The sequence below is a fragment of the Tachypleus tridentatus genome, chromosome 9 (assembly GCF_004210375.1).
Source record: "Tachypleus tridentatus isolate NWPU-2018 chromosome 9, ASM421037v1, whole genome shotgun sequence".
Taxonomy (NCBI): Eukaryota; Metazoa; Arthropoda; class Merostomata; order Xiphosura; family Limulidae; genus Tachypleus; species Tachypleus tridentatus.
In genome coordinates, this window is record NC_134833.1 from 128,237,881 (window position 1) to 128,263,483 (window position 25,603).

At 31.6% G+C, this 25,603-nt stretch overlaps 1 protein-coding gene across 1 annotated transcript in view; it reads right to left on the reverse strand.

The window, feature by feature from the left end:
- Positions 1 to 225: 225 nt before the first annotated feature.
- Positions 226 to 25,603, reverse strand: part of Hip14 (palmitoyltransferase Hip14) — a 42,759-nt gene continuing 17,381 nt past the window's right edge. The window contains exons 6-14 of the mRNA XM_076457174.1: positions 21,357 to 21,482; positions 20,927 to 21,066; positions 17,820 to 17,920; positions 13,446 to 13,570; positions 12,383 to 12,539; positions 11,237 to 11,320; positions 6,054 to 6,205; positions 3,563 to 3,660; positions 226 to 1,085 (exon numbers count right to left, since the gene is read on the reverse strand). Of these exons, the coding sequence (XP_076313289.1) occupies positions 938 to 1,085; positions 3,563 to 3,660; positions 6,054 to 6,205; positions 11,237 to 11,320; positions 12,383 to 12,539; positions 13,446 to 13,570; positions 17,820 to 17,920; positions 20,927 to 21,066; positions 21,357 to 21,482 (1,131 nt within the window). The 3' untranslated portion in view covers positions 226 to 937. The remainder of the gene's footprint in view (positions 1,086 to 3,562; positions 3,661 to 6,053; positions 6,206 to 11,236; positions 11,321 to 12,382; positions 12,540 to 13,445; positions 13,571 to 17,819; positions 17,921 to 20,926; positions 21,067 to 21,356; positions 21,483 to 25,603) is intronic.

Below are 25,603 nucleotides of genomic sequence, written 5' to 3' on the forward strand. Positions count from 1 at the left end.
TTTTTCAAATAAAATTGTCAGTTACTTAATTTTTTGAAACCACAAACGAGTTTGTACTTTGAACAAAACATACCTCAATCATCAAATTAAAATAAAATTACTGCAGTAGGGATTTTTAAAAGAATCATAGAATGTGATACAAAATAACTTTCTCTACACTTATATGTAAAAGTACATGTGAAGTTGTTGTAAATAAATAAATAAATGACTTGGAAGGAAAGAAAATTTGGTAAAAGATATTTAATAGATTTTCTAAAATTATTACAAATAAATACAGAGATGAATGAAAGTGAAACAGAAAAAGTTAGCAACACTAAATTAATCACAGATTCCTCAAACTGATTACCAGGTTTTATACTGTGTCTAATGCTATGTCTAGGCACTATTATAAGATTAAAGAAAAATTTAAACACCAAGTAACAAGACTTTCAAAATGATTCAAATCAAAATAGCAATTACGATCCTGGAATGATAGTTTCTAAGAAATCAAAGAACACATACAAGATTTTCATTCAGGAATGAAGTTTGTTAGTCATTCACACTTATGTTCAAAACCCGAACAAGTTTGCAGTTTTAAGAGGAGTAGCTAAACTGGATTTACAGGTTCACTGCTAGCTTCAGATTAGTAATTACAAGATTCTCACAAATACTGTTCATCCTCAGCCTGAGCAGTAAGTAAACGTTCATGATAACCTTGTGGCTGCTGATCTACACATGCAAAAATTCAACTTATCCACTCCTCTTATAACTGTATGTTTGATTACTCACACTTACATGGGTAAATTACTATTTACAGTTACATATTACCAGCACATAATTATCATAGTTTAGAACTATTAAGTGACTTCTAATGAATGTGCTTTTCAAAGTTGGAATGATAAGACTAGATGCATGTGTCAGTTTGAAAACAAAAAAGTATGATCACTTGTGTCTTCCATTAGATAAACTGTCCCTCTTGAATCAAACATTGCCTTTCATCTAACTGGTCCACTTCAAAAACTTGCCGCCAATCTTTAGAATCTGGCTTGAACATGCCAAAGCACCTCCATTCAAAGAAATCCACTAAGTTTTGCCACATACCTTGGCTGAAACAGAATGATCTATTATGAAATTTCATGATTCCACCGGTGTATGAAATACATACTGTTATAACACTTCACAAAATGTAACTTTTAACATGAAAGAAACTTGAACACAGTTCCTAAATACATATAGAATACTAAATAAACAGAACAGACCACTGATACATGCAGTCAGTAGGACAATAGCTTCCTTTTAAAATAACAGTAAAACAGCAACTACTTGTTTAATACACACTTTTTTCTTCTTTCCCTATTGCTTGAGAAAGCCCCTACTTTTATATCTTCAGTATAAGTACAAAACATATTACAGAAACTATAAAACTTCCACTCCTAGGATTTTTTCACAAAAATTTTGGAATAATCTGACTTCTGAAATTGGTATTTAGTGATAAGTTTACACATTGTACCACAAAGATCTAAGTAAAAAAAATAAATAAATGTGTAATCATAATGCACCATTCTATGAGAAACTGGTCTTTGTTTGACAGCTATGCTTATGAAATTAGTTTTACAACAAATACATAAAAATAATTCATGTAAACAATAAATTAGGCTTAATATAACATTCACATACACTAAATATGATAGCTTGTTTATAAAATTCAGGATTCATATACATATATTTTAAAACAAAAGTTTTACAACTGATATATTTAAGTGCTAGCTAGGCCCAACTGAACATGTTTGTTATGCTCAAGGTACGTAGATAGACTAACAACATTCCATACTCAGCTGTGTGTAACTTTACTCAACTGCTAAATAACAATAAAAGAAAAAGTGTTACACCTAACATACGAAATACATATTTCCATTACTCTTTACTTTACTCAATTAAATTATATTAAGCCTATTACTCCTCCAAATCAAATACATGATAGTATACAATTCAGATATTCATGTCGAAACACAAACAAAATATGCACATGAAACATAATGTACAACTTGAACTCAATCACAGCATTTACAATGCCCTATTAAATTTTATGTGGTGTGAGAGTTGAATCAAAACATAAACAAATGAATAAACTACACACATACATTTACTGTAAACAGAATTTACAAGGCCATATGAATGTAACTTTAAAACCGTGTTAAGATTTCAGTGCATTTTCCAGTCTTGGAAACAATATTTGTTAAAAGGGTGTTCTTGAGCCAATATCACACCTCATAGGTATATGTTAAAATGTTTAAATGCCAAAAGTTACAAAAACAAAGGAAAGAACTACAAATTGCCAATTCAAAAATAAAAAAAAAGTTTACCACTTGTTTTATTTTATTCAGAACAATTTACCAGGAAAAAAAAAAAAATCACATATAATGTAACAAGCGGATTCAAGAAGTAGTTCCATACAAAAATTACTGAAGTACTTTCAGATGGAAGTCTATGACTGACTTTTAAATGGTCCGGCATGGCCAAGTGTTGGAGGGTCGCGGGTTCGCTGGTTCGAATCATGGTCGCACCAAACATGTTTGCCCTCCCAGCCGTAGGGGCATTATAATGTGACGGTTAATCCCACTATTCATTGGTAAAAGAGTAGCCCAAGAGTTGGCAGTGGGTGGTGATGACTAGCTGCCTCCCTTCTAGTTTTACACTGCTAAATTAGGGACGGCTAGCACAGATAGCCCTCGAGTAGCTTTGTGCGAAATTCAAAACAAACAAACAAACAGAAGACTTTTAAATGTGATATTGCAACTATAAATCTTACTTAGGGTAACACTGTTGCTCTAAAAGTTTAATATAAGTTAGTTTACTACTGTTGTTTTTACCACTGAATGCACAATAGTTACCAAGTAAAGAATCAAAGTAATAACATCCTAAGCAGAGTAAAAAATGGGCAAATTCCTCATTAATTTTACTTGGATGATATGTCATCAAGTCAAACACCTGGACATTAAAATAAACAAACAAACGTTTATCATATCAAAAAATACATAATTTTATTTTAAAATGACTAACAATTTAAACTACAAAATTGGGTGAACATGGATAATGGCAGAATGTTTTTCTGGTCTTAAAATTTTAATGAAATGTTACAACTCAAATAAAGAAAGCTTTAAATAATTAATAATATACAGACATTTAGATACTGCTTACCTGCAAACAGTGCTTGTTATAAGTTGTTCATAATATTTATGAAGCCAAATAATAATATTCTAAATCAAAACCTTAAAGAGAATTATGATAATTTATCATATTTCATGAAGAACACTTCACAAGAAACTTCTTAGTCATATTAAGACACTAATTTGTCAATGCTGCAATGACCACAACAGTTTATATCAATATACCAAGTATCTGAAACATACAAGAATTTAGGCATCTTTAACATATACTGACACTTATTAAATAGTTGTCCAATCAATCAGAGGTGAAAAGTTAGGCATAAGCTGTCTCCCCTAAAGTTACTTTGCAATATTGGTTTCTTTCATGGCAAGAAAAACAAAAAGAGGTGAATGAAACATGAACTTTTGAAACTTACTAGAATGGACTGACAATATGTCCATTTTTGTTCCTCTTGAAATGAGGATATCTCGTACAGTTCATCCGTTCATTGGTGGTCATGGCTAACCACATAACCTGAAATCATTAAATGTTGTTGCAACAAATCATATACCTTGTATAACCAAGGCTAATTATATAGTAAATATAAAGTATTGTGTACAGCCATAACCACAAAAAATGTGAAAGGAGTCAATTAATTTTGACTGTTAACAAACTAAATGAAGACAGCATTATCAAGGCTAAAGGTAACTTCTCAAAGCTGTCAGAAATTATAAGTAAAAGTTTTAAGTTGTATTATAACCAGATAGTAATAAGCAAAACTGACAATCTTTACAATTCACCTTCAAATATAATTACATCTGTATCACCTATACTTAGTGCTCCTTAATGGAAAAAAAAAGTAATAAGCTCTGTTTGACCTTGACCTCTATGGCTTTTTGACCTTTTAATACAATCAAAGCACGATGTCTACAGTTTTCTAGTTTATTCAACAAATGGATTAACAGAAAAAATCAGACTCTTATACTGAATTACAAAAATTATGAATATTTAAAATGGAATAGAAAAAAATATTTTTCCACCAATAATATGGCATCTCAGATACTTTACACAACATATTAAATACATACACAATATTAAATATTGTGTTCAAACAGTTATCCAGAAACAAAGCAAGTTAATGCACTTTCACTGTATTTAACAAACAAACAGTCCTAACTAAACCATACTTTTGATTTTATAAATTATCACATTCATAAAGATGCTACCCAGAAGAGGCACTAATGGACTGCTCATATTTTAGAGGCACTGATGGACTGACCACACTTAAGAAGCACTAATGGACTGCCCACACTTAAGAGGCACCAATGGACTACTCATACTTAAGAGGCACTAATGGACTGACCACACTTACGAGGCACTAATGGACTGCCCACACTTAAGAGGCACTAATGGACTGCCCACACTTATTCCCTCAATCAAATCATTAAACTTATCATTAAGTTCAAATAAAGTTTGTGATGTTTCAAAAGTCAATATCAAGCACAACTTCTAGATTTTCATATTTCACAAGGCAAGAAAGAGTATGTGTGTTTTGTTGTAGCAAAGCTACATTGGGCTATCTGCTGAGTCCACTGAGGGAATCAAACCCCTGATTTTAGCATTGTAAATCCAAAGACTTACCACTGTACCAGCAGGGGACAGGCAAGAAAGAGCAAAATCAATAAATTCTTTGATTGGCACTTGTGTAAACAATTAGAAAATACAAAGACTAATTAAAAACTATGAGAATTAAATGTGTCCAATAACTTAGTAAAACTGATTCATGAAAGGGAAACCAAATTTTAATAATGAAAATGAAGGTGGTTCACAAAACATAAAACATTTTATTTACAAGGTTCAAATGTTTCAGAATAACTTATCCCATCTTCAGTAAAATCTGAAAACCATGTTACAAAGATGATTATTTCTAAAATTATGAAATAACAACAATCATTAATTTAATTAGTTATTAGAAAAAGTGGTAAATAAACAGATAAAACAATGTTTACATATATCACACAACAACTGAGTTAAGTGTAAAAATTTAGAGCAATTTTAGATATAATGAGCTTTATGAATTGTCTATGAATAGAATTCCTTAAATATTAGAGTTTAAGGTCTGAAGATCCTGTGGTTTCAGAATGTAAATAAATGGATGAATGGCTGGGTTTAGGAAGTGAATGGCTGATCTTGTTAGATACTCCTAAATGTTCACAGACTCCAGTTTTTAAGTGGAATTTAATTTTCCCAAGGTATGTGACCTTACAATCACTACATGCATATTTAAACATGAGCTATGGATGTAGAAGTTTAGGTACCAGATCTTTGTTCTGATATAAGTTTCATGCTGAGGGTAAATCTGTATATTATCCTAAGCTGAATTTGAGGGTTTTTTGGTGTGTTTTTTTTTATGAGGGAAGTCTTCCTCATATAAAAACTAACAGTTCATGCATTCTACACTATAAACAACTACTTTCTCAACTGCAATTGGTTTAAATGTATTCTGTAAGATTGCATTACATGTTTATTTCTGGTAAAAAAAATAAGCTGGCCCACAGCTGAAAGTCTAATATATTGTTTTATTTCTTGCCTCATTCATTTTATCACGGTTGTGACGCCAAGTACATAAAGATTAATACAGTAATCCGTACCATCTGAAAGTGTGTTTACCTTTATTTTCTGTCAACCTATTGGTACTTAAGTATTTTAACCACACTAACAAGAAGTTTGTGTGGTTAAATAATTACTTTTATCAGCATAGTTTCAAGATAATGTATGTACTTCCTCATTCAGTTGTTTTTGTTTTTTTTAACTACTATTAACCTTAACTACAGCCAATAAAGTTTCTACAATCCATATTTTTATAGTGTGTGAGATACCTCCAGTACTTATAATAAAAATATATTTAAATTCTCATACGGACATACCTGATACAACTGGCAAACTAGAAGGCAAGCTACCCAAACACAGTGTAGTAATGCATTAACTGCAATCCAAAACACCCAGCCACTGAGTGAGGAGATCTGCCATAGATAGTTCGAAAAACTGATGTTGTACCAGGATACAGAGGAGCTCCAGTCTGAGACAAAAGTTAGTTTGGGACATTACTACATAGAATATAATCCAACAAGATAGTGAAAATTAACTTTTCATATAAGATTCACATCATGCAAAGAAGAAAAAACATCTACAAAACAGCTACAAGAACTAGAACCTCTGATAAAAAGAACTTACACAATTAGAGAGAGAAAAAATAAACCTAGAAAATTAATTTATTTGATGAATATTTTCAAATCTCCTATGGGTTAAAATGTAAAAAATAATTCCAATATGTTAATCTGCTCTCAGCAGATATTATCCAAATAACTTCACTGATGGCAATCAGACACTAAAGTTGGCAAAGTCTAATTACAGCACACCAAACAACCATATGACTAAGATAGGTATCAAGTGATTATTCTGATGATTCCTTAATTTCAAACTAATAACTTCATTGAAAAAAAAGAAAAATCAAGAACTCTTTTTCTCTAAGTCCAGTAGTTTGTTTTTGAACACTGAACAGTTTTAGTAAATTTAGTCTAGAAAGTTAATAGGTTATTATTAGCATAACTAAATTATATTTGATAGTAGCTAAATAAGAGATGAAGTCAATATTCAGACAAATTGCACAAGCTCGATATTATGATAGAGCACTGCAAGGAAGTTAATTCATTTTTCTTTAATGGTGTTTGAATGTAAAAAATATAATTGGAAAACTGACTACTCATAAAAAATAAATAATCTTTGGAACTAGGAAATGATGACAATAAAACCCAAAGTTTTAAAATTTAGTTTCTATTTAGAAAGAGAAAATAATGAATAATTTGTTTGTGCAACAATGAAGAATACAAGAGAAAAACTATTCTATTTGAAACTTAACAGAAAACACCATGAAAAATTTAATAACAAATAACAACATATAGACTTGCAAGTGGCAAATCAAGCTTTGATTTTTGGAATGTTTTGTTAATGTAATTTGAAGAATATATTTAAAATCTTTTTAGTGATATAATATTATTTAAAACCTGTTTTACAAGTAACACAAATTCTACTTAATGAAATTTTCAAATTAAGCCTGCATATATTTGTCTGTTCGAAAAGTGTAAAAAGAATTGACAAGGTTCCAATCTGAACTACATTTTTTTCCTGATTTTATTTTAAAAATATTTTGTAGTCATAGTGTTTTATATGGAAAAGCTTTTCAAGCTAATTGCCAAATGGTGACCCATATGAAATACACAAAATTATTAGTGATGAAATAATTAATATCATCATCACTAATTTCTGAAAACAAATTGGTAAAAGTTATCAAAACTAGATCAACTAAGATGCCAACACAATGAACCATCAACCAACTTCATATATTAACAGATCCGACCAACAAATAAGCACTGAAGAGACACATCCATTCAACAAAGGACTCAACTTCACTGTAACATCAAGAGATATTCCATCCATCAAAATGAAAGTCTGTCTGGTGACTTAGCCAGAAGAATAGTAATCAATTCTACACAAACCAAAAATACCAACAAAACAATGGAAAACAATCATCAGAAAGAAGACAACTTTGACAACTAACAACCTATCTTTACAGGTAGAACTGAAAATATCTATTTCCTCTAAACACCTCAAAACAGTATCTTAAAAAACTTTTTCAAAGAATTCTCAACAAAAACCATCAACATAATTTCAAAAAAACTAAATACAACCTCAGATGACATATATTAATTTCATAAAAAAAACCTAAAAGAAGACAACACCAAAATTCTAAAAGCAGATAAAGACAACACTATAGTTATAATAAACACAACCACATACATTCAAAAAATGAATGACTCAAAATTCTAAAAGCAGATAAAGGCAATACTATAGTTATAATAAACACAACCACATACATTCAAAAAAAGGAATAACTTCTTATCCGACACAAACGTAAGCCAATACACACAAATCAAACAAAAATACATGAAAACCAACTAATCAAAATCCTACTACAAATGATAAACACCAACATTATCTCAGAAAACCTTTATTCTTACTTACGCAAGACCGACTCACACATACCACAACTACAGTTACGACAGAAAGTGCACATACCCCTTCAACTCATGCCAAACGTTTTCAATTGGTGGAGTGAGTGGCTACCCAGTTTTTCCTCATAACTTAAAAAGTATAATGATTAGGATAACAAAAGTATAGTATATTATAAATATTACACTAATAATGTAATGATACTTTTAAGTTATGAGCAAAAAACCACTTTCTGTATGTCATTACGTGCAAACGAGGGTGAGGGGTGGGGCATCCGAATGAACACTTTCTGTCATAACTGTATATGGTACCCCCAAACCTCACAAACCTGATTGTCCACTACAAACCATAATGTCAACCCATGAATAATTCAATTATAACCTGTAAATACATTGCGTGGGCATTTTCCAAATATGTAATATCAGCCAGCTTTTTTTTCAAAGACTCTTTTAATGCTAAATCTATTCTTGGTCATTCTTGACAACAAGAAACCCACTTGAAATAAAACTCTATCTCAGAACAGTTGGTATGGGTATTAACACTTTTACTGATTAGCAGAAAACAATGTTTCAGCCTTCATAGGTCTTCTTCAGGTTAACAAAGACACTTTGCAACTGACTGTTGTCGGACACGTCCTAGGGATGAGAGTATAAACAGATACTGGATTGTAGGGAGCGTTGCAGTTGGATGTTAGGTTATTATTAGTATAGGTATAAAGATGTTCCTTTATGTTGATTTAATTTTGGTTTTATTTGCTGTATAAGTAGGGTTTTTTCAATTTTGCATTTGTTTATATTTGTTTCCCTACTTAGTACCTGGGAGTTTCCTATGGTTGTGTTCTGTTTATTTGATTTGCAGTGTTCAAAAAACGTGTGAAGGTGTTTTTCTGTGTTCTTTGAATCTAGTTTCCATTTTTCTACTTGTTTCTTCAATGTAGAAGTCATGGAAGTTGTTGCATTGTATTTTATAAATTATGTTAGTGTTGTGTTTCTCAGTATAGTTTTTACATTGTATGAACTTTAGTTTTGTACCTGGTTTTTGAATAAATTTGGTGCTTACTGGAATGCCGTGTTTTGTTATAAGTTTTTCCAAATGTTGGTTATTTTTTTGCTGATGTCGGGAACATATGGTATGCAGCAGTATAAGGTTTTGTAGTTTGCTGTAACTTGGGATTTATTGTTGTTTGTTTGTTTTTGGTCTACGTGTATGTGTATAATTTTTTCCATGATTTTTGAGGAAATTTGTTGATGTTGATGAAGTGTTGTTTTATTTTGTTGATTTCATCATTAATTTTATTGGGTGAGCATAATTTTGTGGCTGTGTTTATTTGGTTTCTTAATATGTTGAGTTTTTGTTTTGTTTCATGAGCTGAGTCAAAGGGAATGTATAATCCAGTATGGGTGACATTTCTGTGGATTTCTGTTTTGATTTGTGTATCAGTTCTAGTGATCTTGAGGTTAAGAAATGTTATTTGGTTAGTATTTTCCTGTTCATGGGTGAACTTAATCTGTAGATGTGAATCCAGCAACTGTATCATAAACATACCTGTACCAATAAAGTGGTGGGTGTAGAGCTAAATTGACTGCTTGAGATTCAATCTGTACCATAAAAATGTTGGCTAGAACTGGTGACACAGGATTCCCCCATACTTAGGCCATTTATTTGTTGGTAGTTTTGGTTATTAAACGTAAAGTTAGTTTTGGTGGTAATGAATTCTATAAGGGTTTTGCTATCATTAAGTAGACTGAACTTCTCTTTATTTACACATAATCCAAAAGATCTTGTTCAATAATGCATACCATTTCAACACTCACATCAGGAGTTGAATTATTTTAGTAAAAATAAAACAAAATCAAAAACCAACTTCAAGATAATTACACTTGCTCAAAGTAAGATAAAAAAAACTGGTTGATGTAAATAAGGTGCTGTATTACTTCACCTATACCATTATGTAATCAAGTTATGAAATTTAGGAGACCAGTTAAAACACTGCCCAACATAGAAATTAACAGATTATCATGGAGAGGCACATAAGGCACAGTTTTCAATAATTTCTTAGATTAATAGATGAAGTAAAAAACAACAAAGTACTCATCTTGATTTATGTTTAGAAAGAACAATAAGAAACCTTTCAGTAAAGAACCATAACAAACACCAGGCATTAGTGGTCACTTAATTAAATAGACTTAGAGACTGGTTTGATTTGTTTTGAATTTTGCACGAAGCTACACAAGGGCTATCTGTGCTAGAAATTCCTAACTTTGCAGTGTAAGACTAGCCCAAGAGTTGGCAGCTACTCTTTTACCAAGGAATAGTGGGATTGACCATCTCATTATAACTCCCACACAGCCGAAAGGGTGAGCATGTTTTGTGTGATGGGGACTCAAACCTGCAACCTTCAAATTACAAGTCAAGAACCTGAACCACCTGGCTATGCCAGGCCTTAGACATAGAGAACACATCATAAGGAACTTTCTAAAGCAAATTTTTGGAATAAAGTAGGAACAAAAAACAAGGCCTCAACTGAAGTTGTGGAAGATTTGGAAAGACATGCCAAATTATTTCTTTCAAATGCTTCACGTGAAATGCTGAATTAATTTGTACAGAACAAATTCATGGATGCAATAGCAAATGACAACATACAAATTAGGTCAGAGTAAAGTATGAGTAGATCCCTCAAAGAAACTGTTCAGTTGGTAGTGATGAAGCTTGAATCAATTAAAACACCATCCAGGAACAACAAAAGGATCAAATCAAATAGTTTAAAAAGTCCAACTTTTTTTTACCTGATGGAGGTCTAGATGTACTCAACAGATTAATGAGACAAATGTTTTGATTAAAATAAAAGAGGTAAACCACAAAAAAAGATATTTCAGTTACAACTTGAAAGGGCATATTACCAAGAACTGGAGACAAAAAAAATGTCAGTAAAATTTAATTTTTTTTCTTAAATTATCTAATGCAAAATGTCTGAAAAATAATCAATCACATGTAAGGCTCATTTTAGGCCATAATAACAGAATCATTCATAGTTACTTACATGAAAAACATCCATAAAGGCACCAGCAAATCATGATCAAGAGAAAAAATAAATAGCCAACAAAGTATCGATGATTTCCTGACCCTAGATTGTTAACAAATAAAAGATCTTACATAATGTGGCTGAAGATCTAGCTGAAAACTAGAGCTCATAAAATATTCTTTAAACTACTCACAACACAACAACAAATGCAGCAGAGATTGTTACTTTTTTCTTAAATTTGTCAAGATTCTAAATTTATTTCTTTAAATCTTAAAATGTTTCTATTTAAGTTTAACTTCATATCAACATTTAAAATGAATATCAAAAACTTACATAAGAAAGCTGATTGTAAAGCCTTGATCCACTACTCTCTCAAACAAATAAAGAGTAAATAAATGTTTCAAAAATGGAATTCTTAGTATTTCAAAACCAAATATGTGCTTTGATATAAAATATTCATACAAAGTATCACAGAGTTATAATGAATTCACCAGCAGACACAGAAACTCATTAATCTTGAAATACATGAATACAAAGACTCAAAATCATAAAAATCTTTCACAATTGTTTAGAAAAAAATTAAGTATGTTTACAATACATAATATTTCAACTTAGAATGTGTGCACAAAAACAACAAACATCATTCATGTTTTATAAAAGAAAGCCAGTAACAAGAGTTCTTTAGTTCACTGAAGTTACTCTGCTGGATTATACAGTTCAATTCATTAGTAATATCCAGATAATTCACAATTTAAAAGACAAAAATGCAAAATCAACATTATTAGCTATCTGCAAACTTTATTCAGAAAAAAATAAAAGGTATGACAAGACCAAAATCTGTTGTTTACAGAATGAATTACCTGTTTTTTTGTTCTTTTACAGAGAGTTTATTCTTTAGATTAAAACAACCTTAGATGTCTATCACAGTAAGCCACAGTGTATGTGGTTGTTTTAAAGTGGTCAAATATGCCAGTTAAATTACAAGTAGTCATAAAAATGGTACTTTAAGAGAACTGAATGAAAAACTGAAATGTATCCAAGAAAATACATTCATTTTAAGTATAGCAATAGTTGCAACTTGTGAGTAAATTTAAAAGTTATAAACTTAGATAGAAAATTAAAAATAAACTTTTAAGAATGTTTTATATTCTCTAACTAACTTACCTATACAGTTTCCAACCCAAGGACAGTGATGGTCAAACCTAGCTATACAACGATTACATATTGAACAATGTTTTGAACGAAGTGGTCGACGTATTAAACACGTGCTACAAAACCACTGAGGATCAAAGCCATCCCTTTCAGCCAGTTCTATGATGGTCTGATAATTAAATCAAAATGATTTACAAAAACATTCACATGTTTTACTTATAAAAATATTTCATACAATATCTATCAATTGATGTTCAATACTAATTACACTCATCTTATTCCTTTGTAAGTAAAAAATACTAGCACCCATGTTTTTTGTCTTTAGAAAGCTGGATAACAAGAGATGGCAAATCTGATCATGAAATAAAATGGTGAATACGGATAGCAAAAGATACATTTCTGTTAATGAAAAAGATACTGACGAACAGTGAAATTTTATGAGGGTTAAATCAAGTTTTGGATTGTTATATTTTACCAATTCTCAAATATGCATCTGAATAATGGACAACATCACTAAGTATGGGAAACAGAATTGAAGCAATTAATTTGTGGCTCTTAAAGTGCATCTTGTAGGTGTGTTGGACAAGTCATACTTCAAACAAAGATATTTTGTTAAGAGCACATTGCAGGAGGAAGCTTCCTATTATCACAAAATGATAGCTGGAGTTTTAGGATATGTTACGAGGAAAGAAGAAACTGAAAGCCTAGATATAACTGGAAAAAGTAGAGGGAGGACAAACTATGGAAGACAGTAATTGACTTATGGCAAGAGTCTATCTAAATTGGCAAACGTATCTGAGTTAGAATTTCTTTGTGCTTCTAAAAGTAAGAAACGTGAAAAACAATGACAAACAACATCCTGTTTAGATGTGGTACATAGAGAAATACCCTAATAAGTATACACTTGTCAACCAAATGTAAAATATTTAAATGCTGAGATGATTTAGATCACAAATTATTATTTCAAAGTCATATGACATGATGGTTCTTTGTTAGTAATCAAATTTTAACACCTGATGTCCTTTATTTTTTCTTTATACTGAAAAGTTAAAAAAAGGATATTTGTACACTTTACCCTTTCTTTCTCCTGCATATCTGAATGAATAACTCCTGGGTCTGCTCTCCAGGACTTCCAGAAGCAATAGAATAGCAAAGTGGTTGTAAACATGAATAACAAAGTTATCCAAAAATAACCAACATCTAATATATGGTCAAGGATAATATTACCTTTCCACACTAATATAAATTCTCTTTATGAAAAAAAAAACATAAAATAAATACAAATCCTCGATCCTCAAAACAATTTTCCAATTGCAAACATTTGTCTATGTGAATACTAAACACCTAAAATAGAAGGAAAAGGTAATTATGAAACAAAACAGTTCTTTTAGATTTCCACAGTAAATAATCAAACTATGAATGCAGTCCTATCCATACTTTCCAATACCTACAAATCAAAAATCTCATTAAGGTTACTTTGTGATAATTAATTTTTTTCAGAACTTCTCAACAATAATCTTGCAGATTGTCAGTGAAACTATATCAGTAATGACCCTAGATTGTCAGTGAAACTGGGTCAACAATAACCTTGCAGATTGTCAGTGAAACTATATCAGTAATGACCCTAGATTGTCATGTGAAACTGTGTCAACAATAACCATATAGACTATAGATTGTCAATCAAACTACATCAACAATAACCTTGGGACTGTCAGTTAACCTACATCAGCAATAATCTTTTGATTGTCAATAAAACTATATCAACAATAACCTTAGAACTTGTCACTGAAACTATATTACCAATAACCTTGGGTTTGCCAGTGAAACTACATCAACAGTAACACTGAGATTGTCAGTAAAACTATACTGACAATCACCTTAGTTAATGTCAGTGACACTATGTCAAGAATAACCTTATACTTTGTTTACAGAGATAATAAAAGCATCATTCAAGCGCAAACTGTGATTTTCAAGAACCTTTTATTATATATAAAGTTTTGAAACAGCTATTTTATGAGAAACATTTCAGTAAAAATAACTATTTCAAAGTTTTATATATGTTTCATAATTTTGTGAATACCTATTTGTTTGTTGTTTGTTTAGCATTATAAACCTTCAGATGTACTGCTAAGCCACAAGTGATTAACTCTCAAAGTTATAATTTTCCTACATTGAAAATGTATTTCAAATAGGTACTTCCTTTCTCAAATATGGCTGCCCTCCAGTGGCAGAGTGGTATGTCTGTAGATTCACACTGCTAGAAACCATATTTTAATATCTGTGGTTGGCAGAGCACAGTTAGCTCATTGTGTAACTTTGTGCTTAATTCCAAACAAATAGGACCATTGCTATTCGGTACTGCTTTCTATATGCAAAAAAGTTAACTGTAAGAAGTATGAAAGAAACATTACAAAAATGATAGTCTGTAAAATTAAGTAGGTACTGACAATAAAAAATGTTTATTAGATGATATAAGTTGAAGAAAACAATATATTTAACCTAATTTATGATTGACTAGTAAGATGAATTACAGGTAGTACGTCTAAAATAACAAAAACCTTTTTAAGCCTAATTTAACATTGTCGTGCAAAAGATATCACTAGGCTCTAATTTAAAGCCTTAATTTTGCAATAAACATGTACAAATCTAACTAATCTTTTGTTATTGACCCTAAATAACTACAAATGATAATATTAATATCAAAAACATCTATAAAAGTACAACAGCTTATCTGTCCAAAGTCGGCAGACTGTATTAAAAGTATGTGTGTCCCCAAACCTGATGCCCAATGAAGGTCAACTCACATAACAACTACCCTCTAAAAGAATTAAAGGCAACAATTCCTCGGCTGAGTACAGCCACCCAAAACCTGTGAAATTGTGCTGGATGTATATGATATCATTTTTGTAGTGGAAACATGCACATTAGAATAAAATTAAAAAAAAAGAACAATAAAGGTAAGTTCTGTCTTAAAACTGTTAAAGTGAAGTAGGAAAAAAAAAATTTCTATTTTGTATGATTTATTTTTTGAAAAAAATATGGGAAGAGAGTACAAACAGAAAAAATCTTGATATACTGTCAAATAAGAAGTGGGAGTTTGACAAAAACAAATAGAGGGAGTCCAATGCATCACAAGGATGTGTTACACTTCTCCTTGTGAAGGGTTGTCACATTATAATTTACATGGAAGTTGCAACTAAACCATAATAGAGTGCAATACTTGTTTGCAAAATAAAATTGAATATAGAGAGCAGAGCTGAATGAGAATAGCTACATCTGTGAGTGTAGATAATATATCAAAAACTAATATTTTATTATTTTCAAAAATATGCAGTGAAACCTGTGAAAAATAGTAACACAATATGCTGGAGATTTAAAATTTTATCACACAGTTCATCCATTTTCCTTTTGGCTAATCATAGTTTTTTATACTAGTGCTATCTGAATAAAATCACTTTTTTTCCCATTTAATATATAAGTGTAAATATTATCCTGTACTTAGAACTATATTAGCCTGATGTTTTAAAGTAATACTGATACATATAAAAATAGTTTTACAAAGAGAAAATCACATTTTCATAAATATAGAAAAATTAAACTTCTAAAACACACTTCACTCACACTTTAGCTGGAATCCCACACTGACCAGGTGGAGAGGCTGATGAAGACAAGAACCACACAGGTGTGCAAATGAGATATAATAAAGAATACTAATGGTGGCCCACACTACTTCTGGAACAGGTGTACTCTTTGTTCAGAGGAGGTGAAATCTAAGTGCAGAGAGTAGTAGTGCCCAACTGGTTACAGAGTCAACATTGTTCATATTATGAGATTATCTTTCTAAACGATTCCAGCAACAAACCAACAAAGATACCAAGGAAAGAGCAGAAGCAATTAAACCAACCAAAGTGGAAAACAACAGATGATTAATATCCTCTGAAATTTCTGTAGGGGATTTATGGTAGACCTCAGACAGTAGTTGAAACATGATAAAAATGTAAAACTGTTATAAGTGACAAACAAATTATAGAAAACTGAGATTAATATGAATAGCGACATCTTGTCTACAGCAACAAACAGGGAGTGAAGGGTCTAACCTATGAGAGTCCAAATGAGGTTTCTCCAGGTGATAGAAAGCCATGGCATGTTGATCCAATAAACAAGGAGGACAAGGCATGGAAGCACCCTCCCTCAACTGATCTCCAAATCTCATTGCATAAGTAGTAATATCTGGTGAAGGTGGAAGGACCAGGTAGTTAAACATACTAGTTTCTTCCATAAAGAAGGCAAATATTCATAAGACACAGGATAAGTACTCAAAACATTACAAGGCATACTAGTTAAAAAAACCAACTAGGAGTGCAAGAAGCAAGATGTTCAGACCTGGAAAAATAATTTAACTTCTCATTAGTCCACCCTTAATCTCCCACAAACTCAGCCTCAGAGCCAACAGAAGAAAAAACATCAAACCACACATAAGACTTTACCTCTCTGCATATAATGAACTGTATGACCACCAAAGAAGGTGCTCCTCTACACCCAGGTATTGTTACACCCGTGAGGTGAAATAGGAGAAGCATCATGCAACTCCACATCTAAGACATGAACGTAAGTATTCATATCTAGAAAACATCTCCAAACAATTTAGTTTTTTTTCTTAAAATCAAGAAAATTAACAACGAACTTTAAAAACATCTAAAAAAATTCAGAAGAAAATGTTGTAATATTGCTGAATAGAGATCCACAGTAAACACATTAAGATGAAATTTGTACTTTTTGCCACTAAGGAAAAGTGAATAAGAAAAATGGAGAGCTTATATGCAGATCAGGTATAGAGAGTGTACTGATGTAGGCAGAGAAAATCAACAAGATCAAAATCACTAGGAGTGATACAGTGGGGTATAAGGACTGGAGCAAGTGAGGTAGAATTCATACCAATGCTTAGATGGGCAATGAAAAGAGTTTTTCATTGAGATAAAGCTAAAGTGTGGGAGGAGATGTGTCTTGGAAACAGAATTTTAAACTTATTTCATCACACAAGAATATAGCAGAATCTGAAACAGATTCATCAATCCCTGTATTTGATATACATATGTGAGGATATATCACTAGCAGTAAAATATAAAGAAGGATACAAACATTTCTTATGTTACGACTGCTGCCTGGTACTTCACAATAAGTCTTGATTAATCAAGATAATAGTAAGATTGTAGTTGTAAACTGCAATCAAATATCATTAACTCTTTGACCAGAGAAGTTTTATACACCTAATCAATGGATTTGTTTCTCAAGCTTCAACTACAAACAAGTATAAAACACTTGTGTGTCGTTACACAACATAGAACAGTAAACATTTGAAAAACACATTTTTATAAGGTTTAATTATTATGCATTGAATATTTAATCACTTGTCAATAAAGAAAACACAACAAGCTTTCTTGAAAGATACAGGGCCAGAAGTAGGTAAACCATGTTATATACATCCAAAACTTGGTTGATAAGTAGACTGCCACTGGAAATACATTTAGAGCTCTGTCATCAAACATTAACCTGGTAAAAAAAAAAGGAAAAAAAAACACCTTTAATAAACCAATAAATAAATAAATCTAACTGTTGGATGAGTTATGCTAATGCACAAACAAACTGATTACTTTCAGGTATTTTTGCATAGATAGTTAAGGGCTATCCGCACTGAACTAATAAACTACAAGGAAGGCAAATAGCCAACAGCACCCACTATCAAATTTTGAGATACTTTTGTCTGGCCAAACAGCAAAATTTGAATATCATTCTTATAATGCACTCACAGCCCCAAAGTATAGAGCACATATTTTTTCCTCTGTAGTTGTAAAACAACACAGTTGTCAGGTTCACAGATTCAAGACCTGGCACACTAACCATTGGGCCATTCTCAGGCTGTACTGCCATTTTTTTTCAAGAGACAGAGAAAAAGTTGAAAATTTATTCAATAAAATTTTTGGCACATATTTTTTATATATAATTATGCAATACATTATTTTGCTGAAGATTAAATTTTACATCAATGATGAAATAGCATTCATTGAAGTGTGTAAGGAAACTCCATCTTTTGTTTGCTATGCATATTAAAACAATAATAACAGAAAATCCAAATGGTACCATTATGTAACAATATAAAATTATGAAAATTTTATCTGAAAAATAATATGAAATATTTTTATCCTCAGAAATATAAAACATAACTCAGAAGCAAAATTATGTTTCTAAGAATAATGAATAACAGTGCTGAAAGGTCATTATTCAGTTTATGTAGTGCATATTGGTGTATAAAAGACCTTTTAATACTAGAAATGAATGAACATATAACACAATATTTCTTATTTTTCTTCAATTGTACACTCAACATTTCACTTTACAGATTCTTCGGAAGTGTTCTACTAATATAAAAACTCTAACTGACAGTATAAAGCTTTGTGTTATAAGGTTATTTCTAGCAATAAAGTGCTGAAAAGTGTTCAAATCTTATTATCAAACATTTAAAGATGAAAATGGTTACCTCTGAAATATCTAAATATTCTATCAGCTTATTAATTATTTGATACTTGAAAACAGTATTGCATATTATATGAGAATGCAAAATAAACATTCATGCACACAGTCACTCACAATCTAAAAAACAAAACAAAATTTCAAAACTTTTCTCTTGGAACATGTACAATGTTCATTATTATTATGTATAATGTATTATTATGTACATTATGTACAATGTTCATTATTATTCTAGATTTAAGTTTATAAATAATAAAAATTTATTTTATGGTTTCTGATTATCCTCTACAAGCATACTGAGTTCTATAATCTTCAAGAGACTTGATTTTTGTAAATTTCACACAAGACTCTTAACCCTTTCAGTACTGAATAACAACTTTAAATGTTTGGCATGGCACTGAATATATGTTTGATACTTCAACTAATTATGGTATCAGTACTAAAAGCATGATATCTTGGCAATAACTCAACAAAAGTCCCTGAAATTTTCAGTGATTGTACCCAACACTATATATGTTAAATTCAATACATAAGAATAACAGGAATAAAGGAAGACACCCTGATACACAACGAAGAAGTGCCATGTAAAGCACAATAATTTATTATAAATTGTATACAATTTGTGCAGCAGCCCGTCGATAGTCTTTGTGGTTATGATATATCTCATGGCATGGTAAAAAGCACATGGGGAGATTGCACTGTTTGCAGAAATAATTAGTCTGCTTTCTTTTCCATACAGCTGTGTATCTATCACTGCAAACAATATAATCAGGTTTGTGTTTTTTGTCCTCATATTGTCCAATACTGTCTTTTCACCAAGCACTGATCTATATCAGTACTTGGTTTTCCTTTTCGTTTGGCTTTGCTGACATATCCCTCCAGCAAATTTTGAATAATCTGCTCTCTGAATAGTCTTGGAGATACCAGGTTTTCACCACTGCACTTGCAGTCTGCACAATATATTATATATCCTTTAACAAGAATTAGCCTTGGTCAGACAGTTTATGCAATAAGTTATATGACCCTAACTACACCTACCTACATCATGTGCATACCTAAAGTTGGGACAAATTCCAGGCCACGAATGTCTTCATTATCACTCTCATCTGTTACAAGTAAGCTTTCATTATCATCTGGCTCAAACTCTTTGTCACTCTCTTCATTGTTAAAAATAATATTGATTACTTCTTTAGTGGTATAAGCTTTTCCTTTCGGCATTGTAACAACGTTGCAAGTATCAACAGAATATGCAAGGAAGGCATCTTCTAAAACAATGAACAGTATGATCTACACAGGCTAGAAAACAAAGAAATCACGTGACCTCCAGTTTAAATACCTGCTGGAAATTCCAAGTAAACAATGAATACACGTAGTTCTAGCCTCAAGTGGGTCTACAGGCCTGTGTGATTATGATAATTAGCCACAAGGGTATGTTGTTTACATCTTGTTGAAGAAGATCGCTTGCCACGCTGAGCCTTCAAGTCGACTGTTGTCGCCAATTGCGCCGAAAGGGTTAAAATTAATACCACTTTCATTAAACACTTTTAGCACATATAATAAATCTTTGTTAGTATTACAAATGTTTATGGTTTTCCTTTTAAACAAAATTCTTGCCCTCTTGTGCCATATGCAGTTCTTGAAAACAGAATTACTTTGCTTATTCAGAAAATCAGATGTATTAAGGGTAAAGTTACTTCAAAGTATTTATATCAATTACCAAATTACAAATTTTGTGTCAGTATAACAAGTGCCATTTCATCACGTGCACAAAAGGAGTGGTTTTCCAGAATCTGTTGAAAGATCACATAGGGATTATTTTATAATATAGATGTTACTTTAATACATCATCATGACTTTAAATCAAACCAACGTTATTCATTCATGCATTGTAACTGACATGCAATAAAGAAATCACAGTTCACACCATCATTGTTCAAGGTGAAACACATATTTGATTACTTTTTTATCAGAAAGTTCTTGCATTATGAAACATTCCTGAGAAGTTCTCCCAGCACATTGTACACTTACCTTCCAGTAAAACATATAGCACAACATAAGATGAACAATATTCCTAGTTTCACCAGATAAGTCTCATCACAATCCAGTATGGCACCAATCATATAAAACACTATAAATGGACAACCAAGCATGGACCAGTACCGCACCGTCTGTCAAGGAAAAAACAACATATATATATATATATATATATTTGTATTAAATTACTCAACAAAACCAAAAAGTACATTACCTAAATTTACTATGTATTTTAATAAACTTACTGCTTTCTCTCACAATAATCACCAATGATTATGCCTAGAGTTCAGTTTAATATTTAATTTGTTTTTAACCAATCATATGTTTTTACTTTATTTATCACATCCTCATGTTAAACAAAAATAATTAGCTGAAAACCTCACCTTTCACATTAAAGAATAATGAAATTTATGAATCTCTTTACCTTGTCTTTGAACAATCGTATAAAAAAATGTTTGTGAGTTAATTCTTTTTCAGCTTCAGCTTCCTGAATTCGTTTGGCCATCCATGTTGCTTTTAGTCTTAAGGCCATCATTCTTGGAGTATCACCCTGTTATCAGAAATACTTTGAAAATTTTTCAAAAACTTTCAATCCAATAGTTACATATGTGACTTATTAACCAACATACATCACACATAAATGTAATAATAATAAAACAAAAAAAGTGCACAATAACGAAAATTTATACATAAGGCATTATATATCATTTTACTTTTTCTTATAAAACTTTGAGCTTGATATTAATAATATAAAAGACAACCATTACAAAGCATCTACCAATAAAACATAATAATAACAATAACCTTCTATAACAAAATTTTGGAAATGGCCTAAAAACCAGCTGTTTATTTTTTGTCAGCCACAGTTAACAGATATTTTAGTTTTTCAAAACACAGAAGAAAATTCAATTTTTGGAAATTCTTTTAACTGTTCTTTACAATAATATATTGAAGAAATTGTGAGTATTCAACTGGAGCTATCAAACATCAGTTACATTTTTCTTGGCATTGCCTACCCATAGTTTATAATTTTTTTGGAATTCTCTATTAAACTTTTCAATCCCTTATTCTCATTTTAGCATACAAACATATTATTTTTCTATTTCATTTTAAATACATCTACTTCAGTTTACAAGAATTATATTAAGTTAACTTATACTAGGTTTCATGAAATACAGAATATAAACCTTTAAAAATAACCTAACTAGAAAATATTGATTTTTCAAGAAACTTTTGTTTTCAATTATTAAGCCAATTTTTTTAAATTATTTTCTTCCACAAGTAGAAATTTACCAAAGAAATTTCAGAATTGCAAAAGCTGAAAACAAAAGTATAAAACTACATCTCCACAAATAATGCATAAAATATGTATTAAAACAATTATTTTAAGCACTTTTGGAAAGTACAAACATTGAACATATTTACCAAACATTAAAAGGCATTAGAACAGCAAGCAATACAAATGGCTCATTTCGAGTTCTATCAGCCCATAAATACAGCATGGGGTCTACATGCTCTTTAATTATGCTCTTTAATGTATTCTAGGCTATTTGGGACACTAAATGTTTGTATCACTTACTGCTAGAATGATAAGTTAGCATGTTACTTTTTTTTTAACTTTTGCCACTTCAGTTCACATTCCAATGATCAAAATGACAAACTAGTTAACATAAAAACTGATTATTTCAGAAAATATTTTGACAGATAATACATACAAGTGTTTATAACACTGATTATACAAACTGATTTCACTAAATACTGAAGTAATACTTTTAAAAAATCAGTTTCCACTGGGACAAATTACTGAAAAATCATTTGAAAATTGAATATTTTAAAAGGCAGATATGGAATATTATTTACATTCATGTATCAACCTCTGCCTGTCCTATTAAACTTTTGGTCTCATTTTTAAAACAATGCATGCTGGAATTTTCTGAATTACGACAATCATTTTTCTAATAACTTTTGGCTAATAATAAGACATAATAACATGTAAGATCAGCTCTTATTTCTTGTTGTTTTTCTATAAAATTTGCTCAACAAAACTTTTGAATTCCATTAAAGTGCAAAAGTTAATATTTTTCCTTACTTGAAAATGTATTTCCAATAGATAACTCTCTGCATACAGTAGCTATTTCTCTCACTCTTGAAATTCTATGCACACCACTAGCCTTGTACTATCTCTCATCTAAATTGTGTGTTGACATGAACTTCACTAATACATGATGTAATTATAAAGCAGCAATAGCCCTCCACCAATAAGAATGCAACATACCCTTCACATGCAGTAGATCCCCATAAGCACAACCACGTGAAATTAACTTCATTTTAAAAAAAGGGAAGAATAATGTGTACCAGTAGTGAAGAGAAAGGATGGGAAGGTGTGCAGAGAGATATTTACTGGAAACACATTTTAAGGAAAGGAAAATGTTAACTTATGAAATCATCAACTTATCTCTCTGCACACAATAACTAGATTCCCACCATGTGAAGAGGTCAATACAAATTAGAAAACCCATATCAGCTCCTTGCAGTGAAGGGGAGAGTTAATGGAATATGGCAACCAACAGCTGTGAATCACTAAAGGAGCAATGTTTGTTGGAAAACACAGTATACACTTTGCCCTAATTGAAACATGAAAGAAGGAATGCCAAAATGAGTCAGTATGTTGCAGTGATGAGTGAAAAAAGTCTTGATCAACTGAAATTTTAAACACAACAGGTCAGACATATATGAGGTATAAAATGGCTAGGGTAATAACCAGACCATACATTTAGTACGTGTTCTATTGTACAATTTACTCACCATACATACAAGACTGAGAACTAAGGTCCTTTCAGGCATTCCCAGGAGAACATTTTACTCCATTTGGTTGGTTAAAGACAATGGAACACTAACATATAGTAGAATAGGAATGAACTTTCTTACACTGACATGAAACCACTGTCCTAATTCCAGATGCCCTGTACTGCCCACTTGGACTCTCTTGCTCCAGAAGAATCATTCAAATGGTAAGGAACTCTCCAAGTTGACCTGTCCAGCAACTAGAAACCAGGAATGGAGAAGGTTTCCTATGCTCCACTTGAACACTGAGGGACAAACTGCATAGAAGTGACAAGATCAGATCAGACCTAACAACTGGAAGTGTCTTTTACTGGAGAAAGTGCCGTGGGTTACCACAAAACCTACTTTAAAAAAATGAGAGGTGTAATCCATAGAAGAAGGCAGCCCCCCCTTTCCCAAGAAAAAGACAGAGGGTAAGTGCCTGAGTGACCCAATGGTTTACTGTGAAGTAAGTACACAGATTAGCAAAGAAAAACATTTGTTCCTATAAGACTGGGTACAAAAAGAGGTATCCACCAACTAGACAGACAAAAGATAACCCTCTGGGAAGGGGGGGGGGCAGAGGAGATAGGGATGGGAAGAATAAATGTGAGAAAGAATGAGAATGCATGAGCCAAGGAACATGTGAGGAGTCACAAGAATAGGCAAGATGAGAGAGTAAAGAGATGGAGAGAAATAAACAGCAAACAACTTGTGCCTGGGACTTCAAGTGAGAGTGGCAAAATAAGTGGAATGAGATTGCAAGCCATGTAGGAAAAACTGAAAAAATGTAAAAAAAAAAGAAAAGAGTGTTACTTCTAAACAGATCTGAATTACACAGGAACCATTTGAGGAGAATGAAACTAATTATGAGACTCTGGTCTAATTGCCAAAAGTACTAATCATAGATACCCAAAAAAACTATCTGGATCCCAGTGGAGGACCTTAGATAGGAGATAGAAAGAGGGCTTAGATAGGAGATAGAAAGACAAAATAGATAGTGAAAGAATATAGCAAAGGAAGCAAAGTAAGCACTGGTAAGAGATACTGGAGACAGAGAAGCAACCCTCAAGCAGGCAGAAGAGAATCTAGGAATTGAGGATCCAAGAAGGCAAAGGTGGAGCAACTATAATCCAGATTAAAGGAATCATGGAAATGAGGAGAACAAGGAAAGAAAAAAATGGGAAATGATGTTGATAAAAAATGATATCAGCATGGATAGTAATACCATGTAACAGAAGAAAGAATAAAACTACAGTATAAAAGAATGCAATAAAGATGTGAAGAAATGTAAGATGTAGCAGAATGGGAAAGCATAACATAAATCTAACTCAAACTGTAGAGAGAGAGAGATGAATGACACATTTCTCAATACATAACATAAATCTAACTCAAACTGTAGAGAGAGAGAGATATGAATGACACATTTCTCAATACAAATGATAAGGCCACAGCAAAATCAGGCAGTGGAAAGAGTTGGGCAAAAACATTAACCTCATGTTCAAGCTTAAAATTGGATAGCACACAGAAGAAAGAATAACAGAGAAGGAAAGCAAATCCATTAGGAGTGAAAACTGGCAGTGACATCTTCCACAGACCAAAGCAAGCTGGAAGCTATGGAAAGTTTCCAGACACACTGATTTCATCATGTACTAATGCAGTTCATGTCAAAACATATTACTTAGGTGGGAGATACTTCATGGCTGGTGGTATGCACCAGATCTCAATGGCAGATACACAAGAAATATAAAATGTGTGCAAAGAGATAAGTGAATCATTTCAGAAATTTATATGTTTACAAAATCAGGTTGAAATAAAATGTTATTTGTAGATTTTTTTTAAAATAGC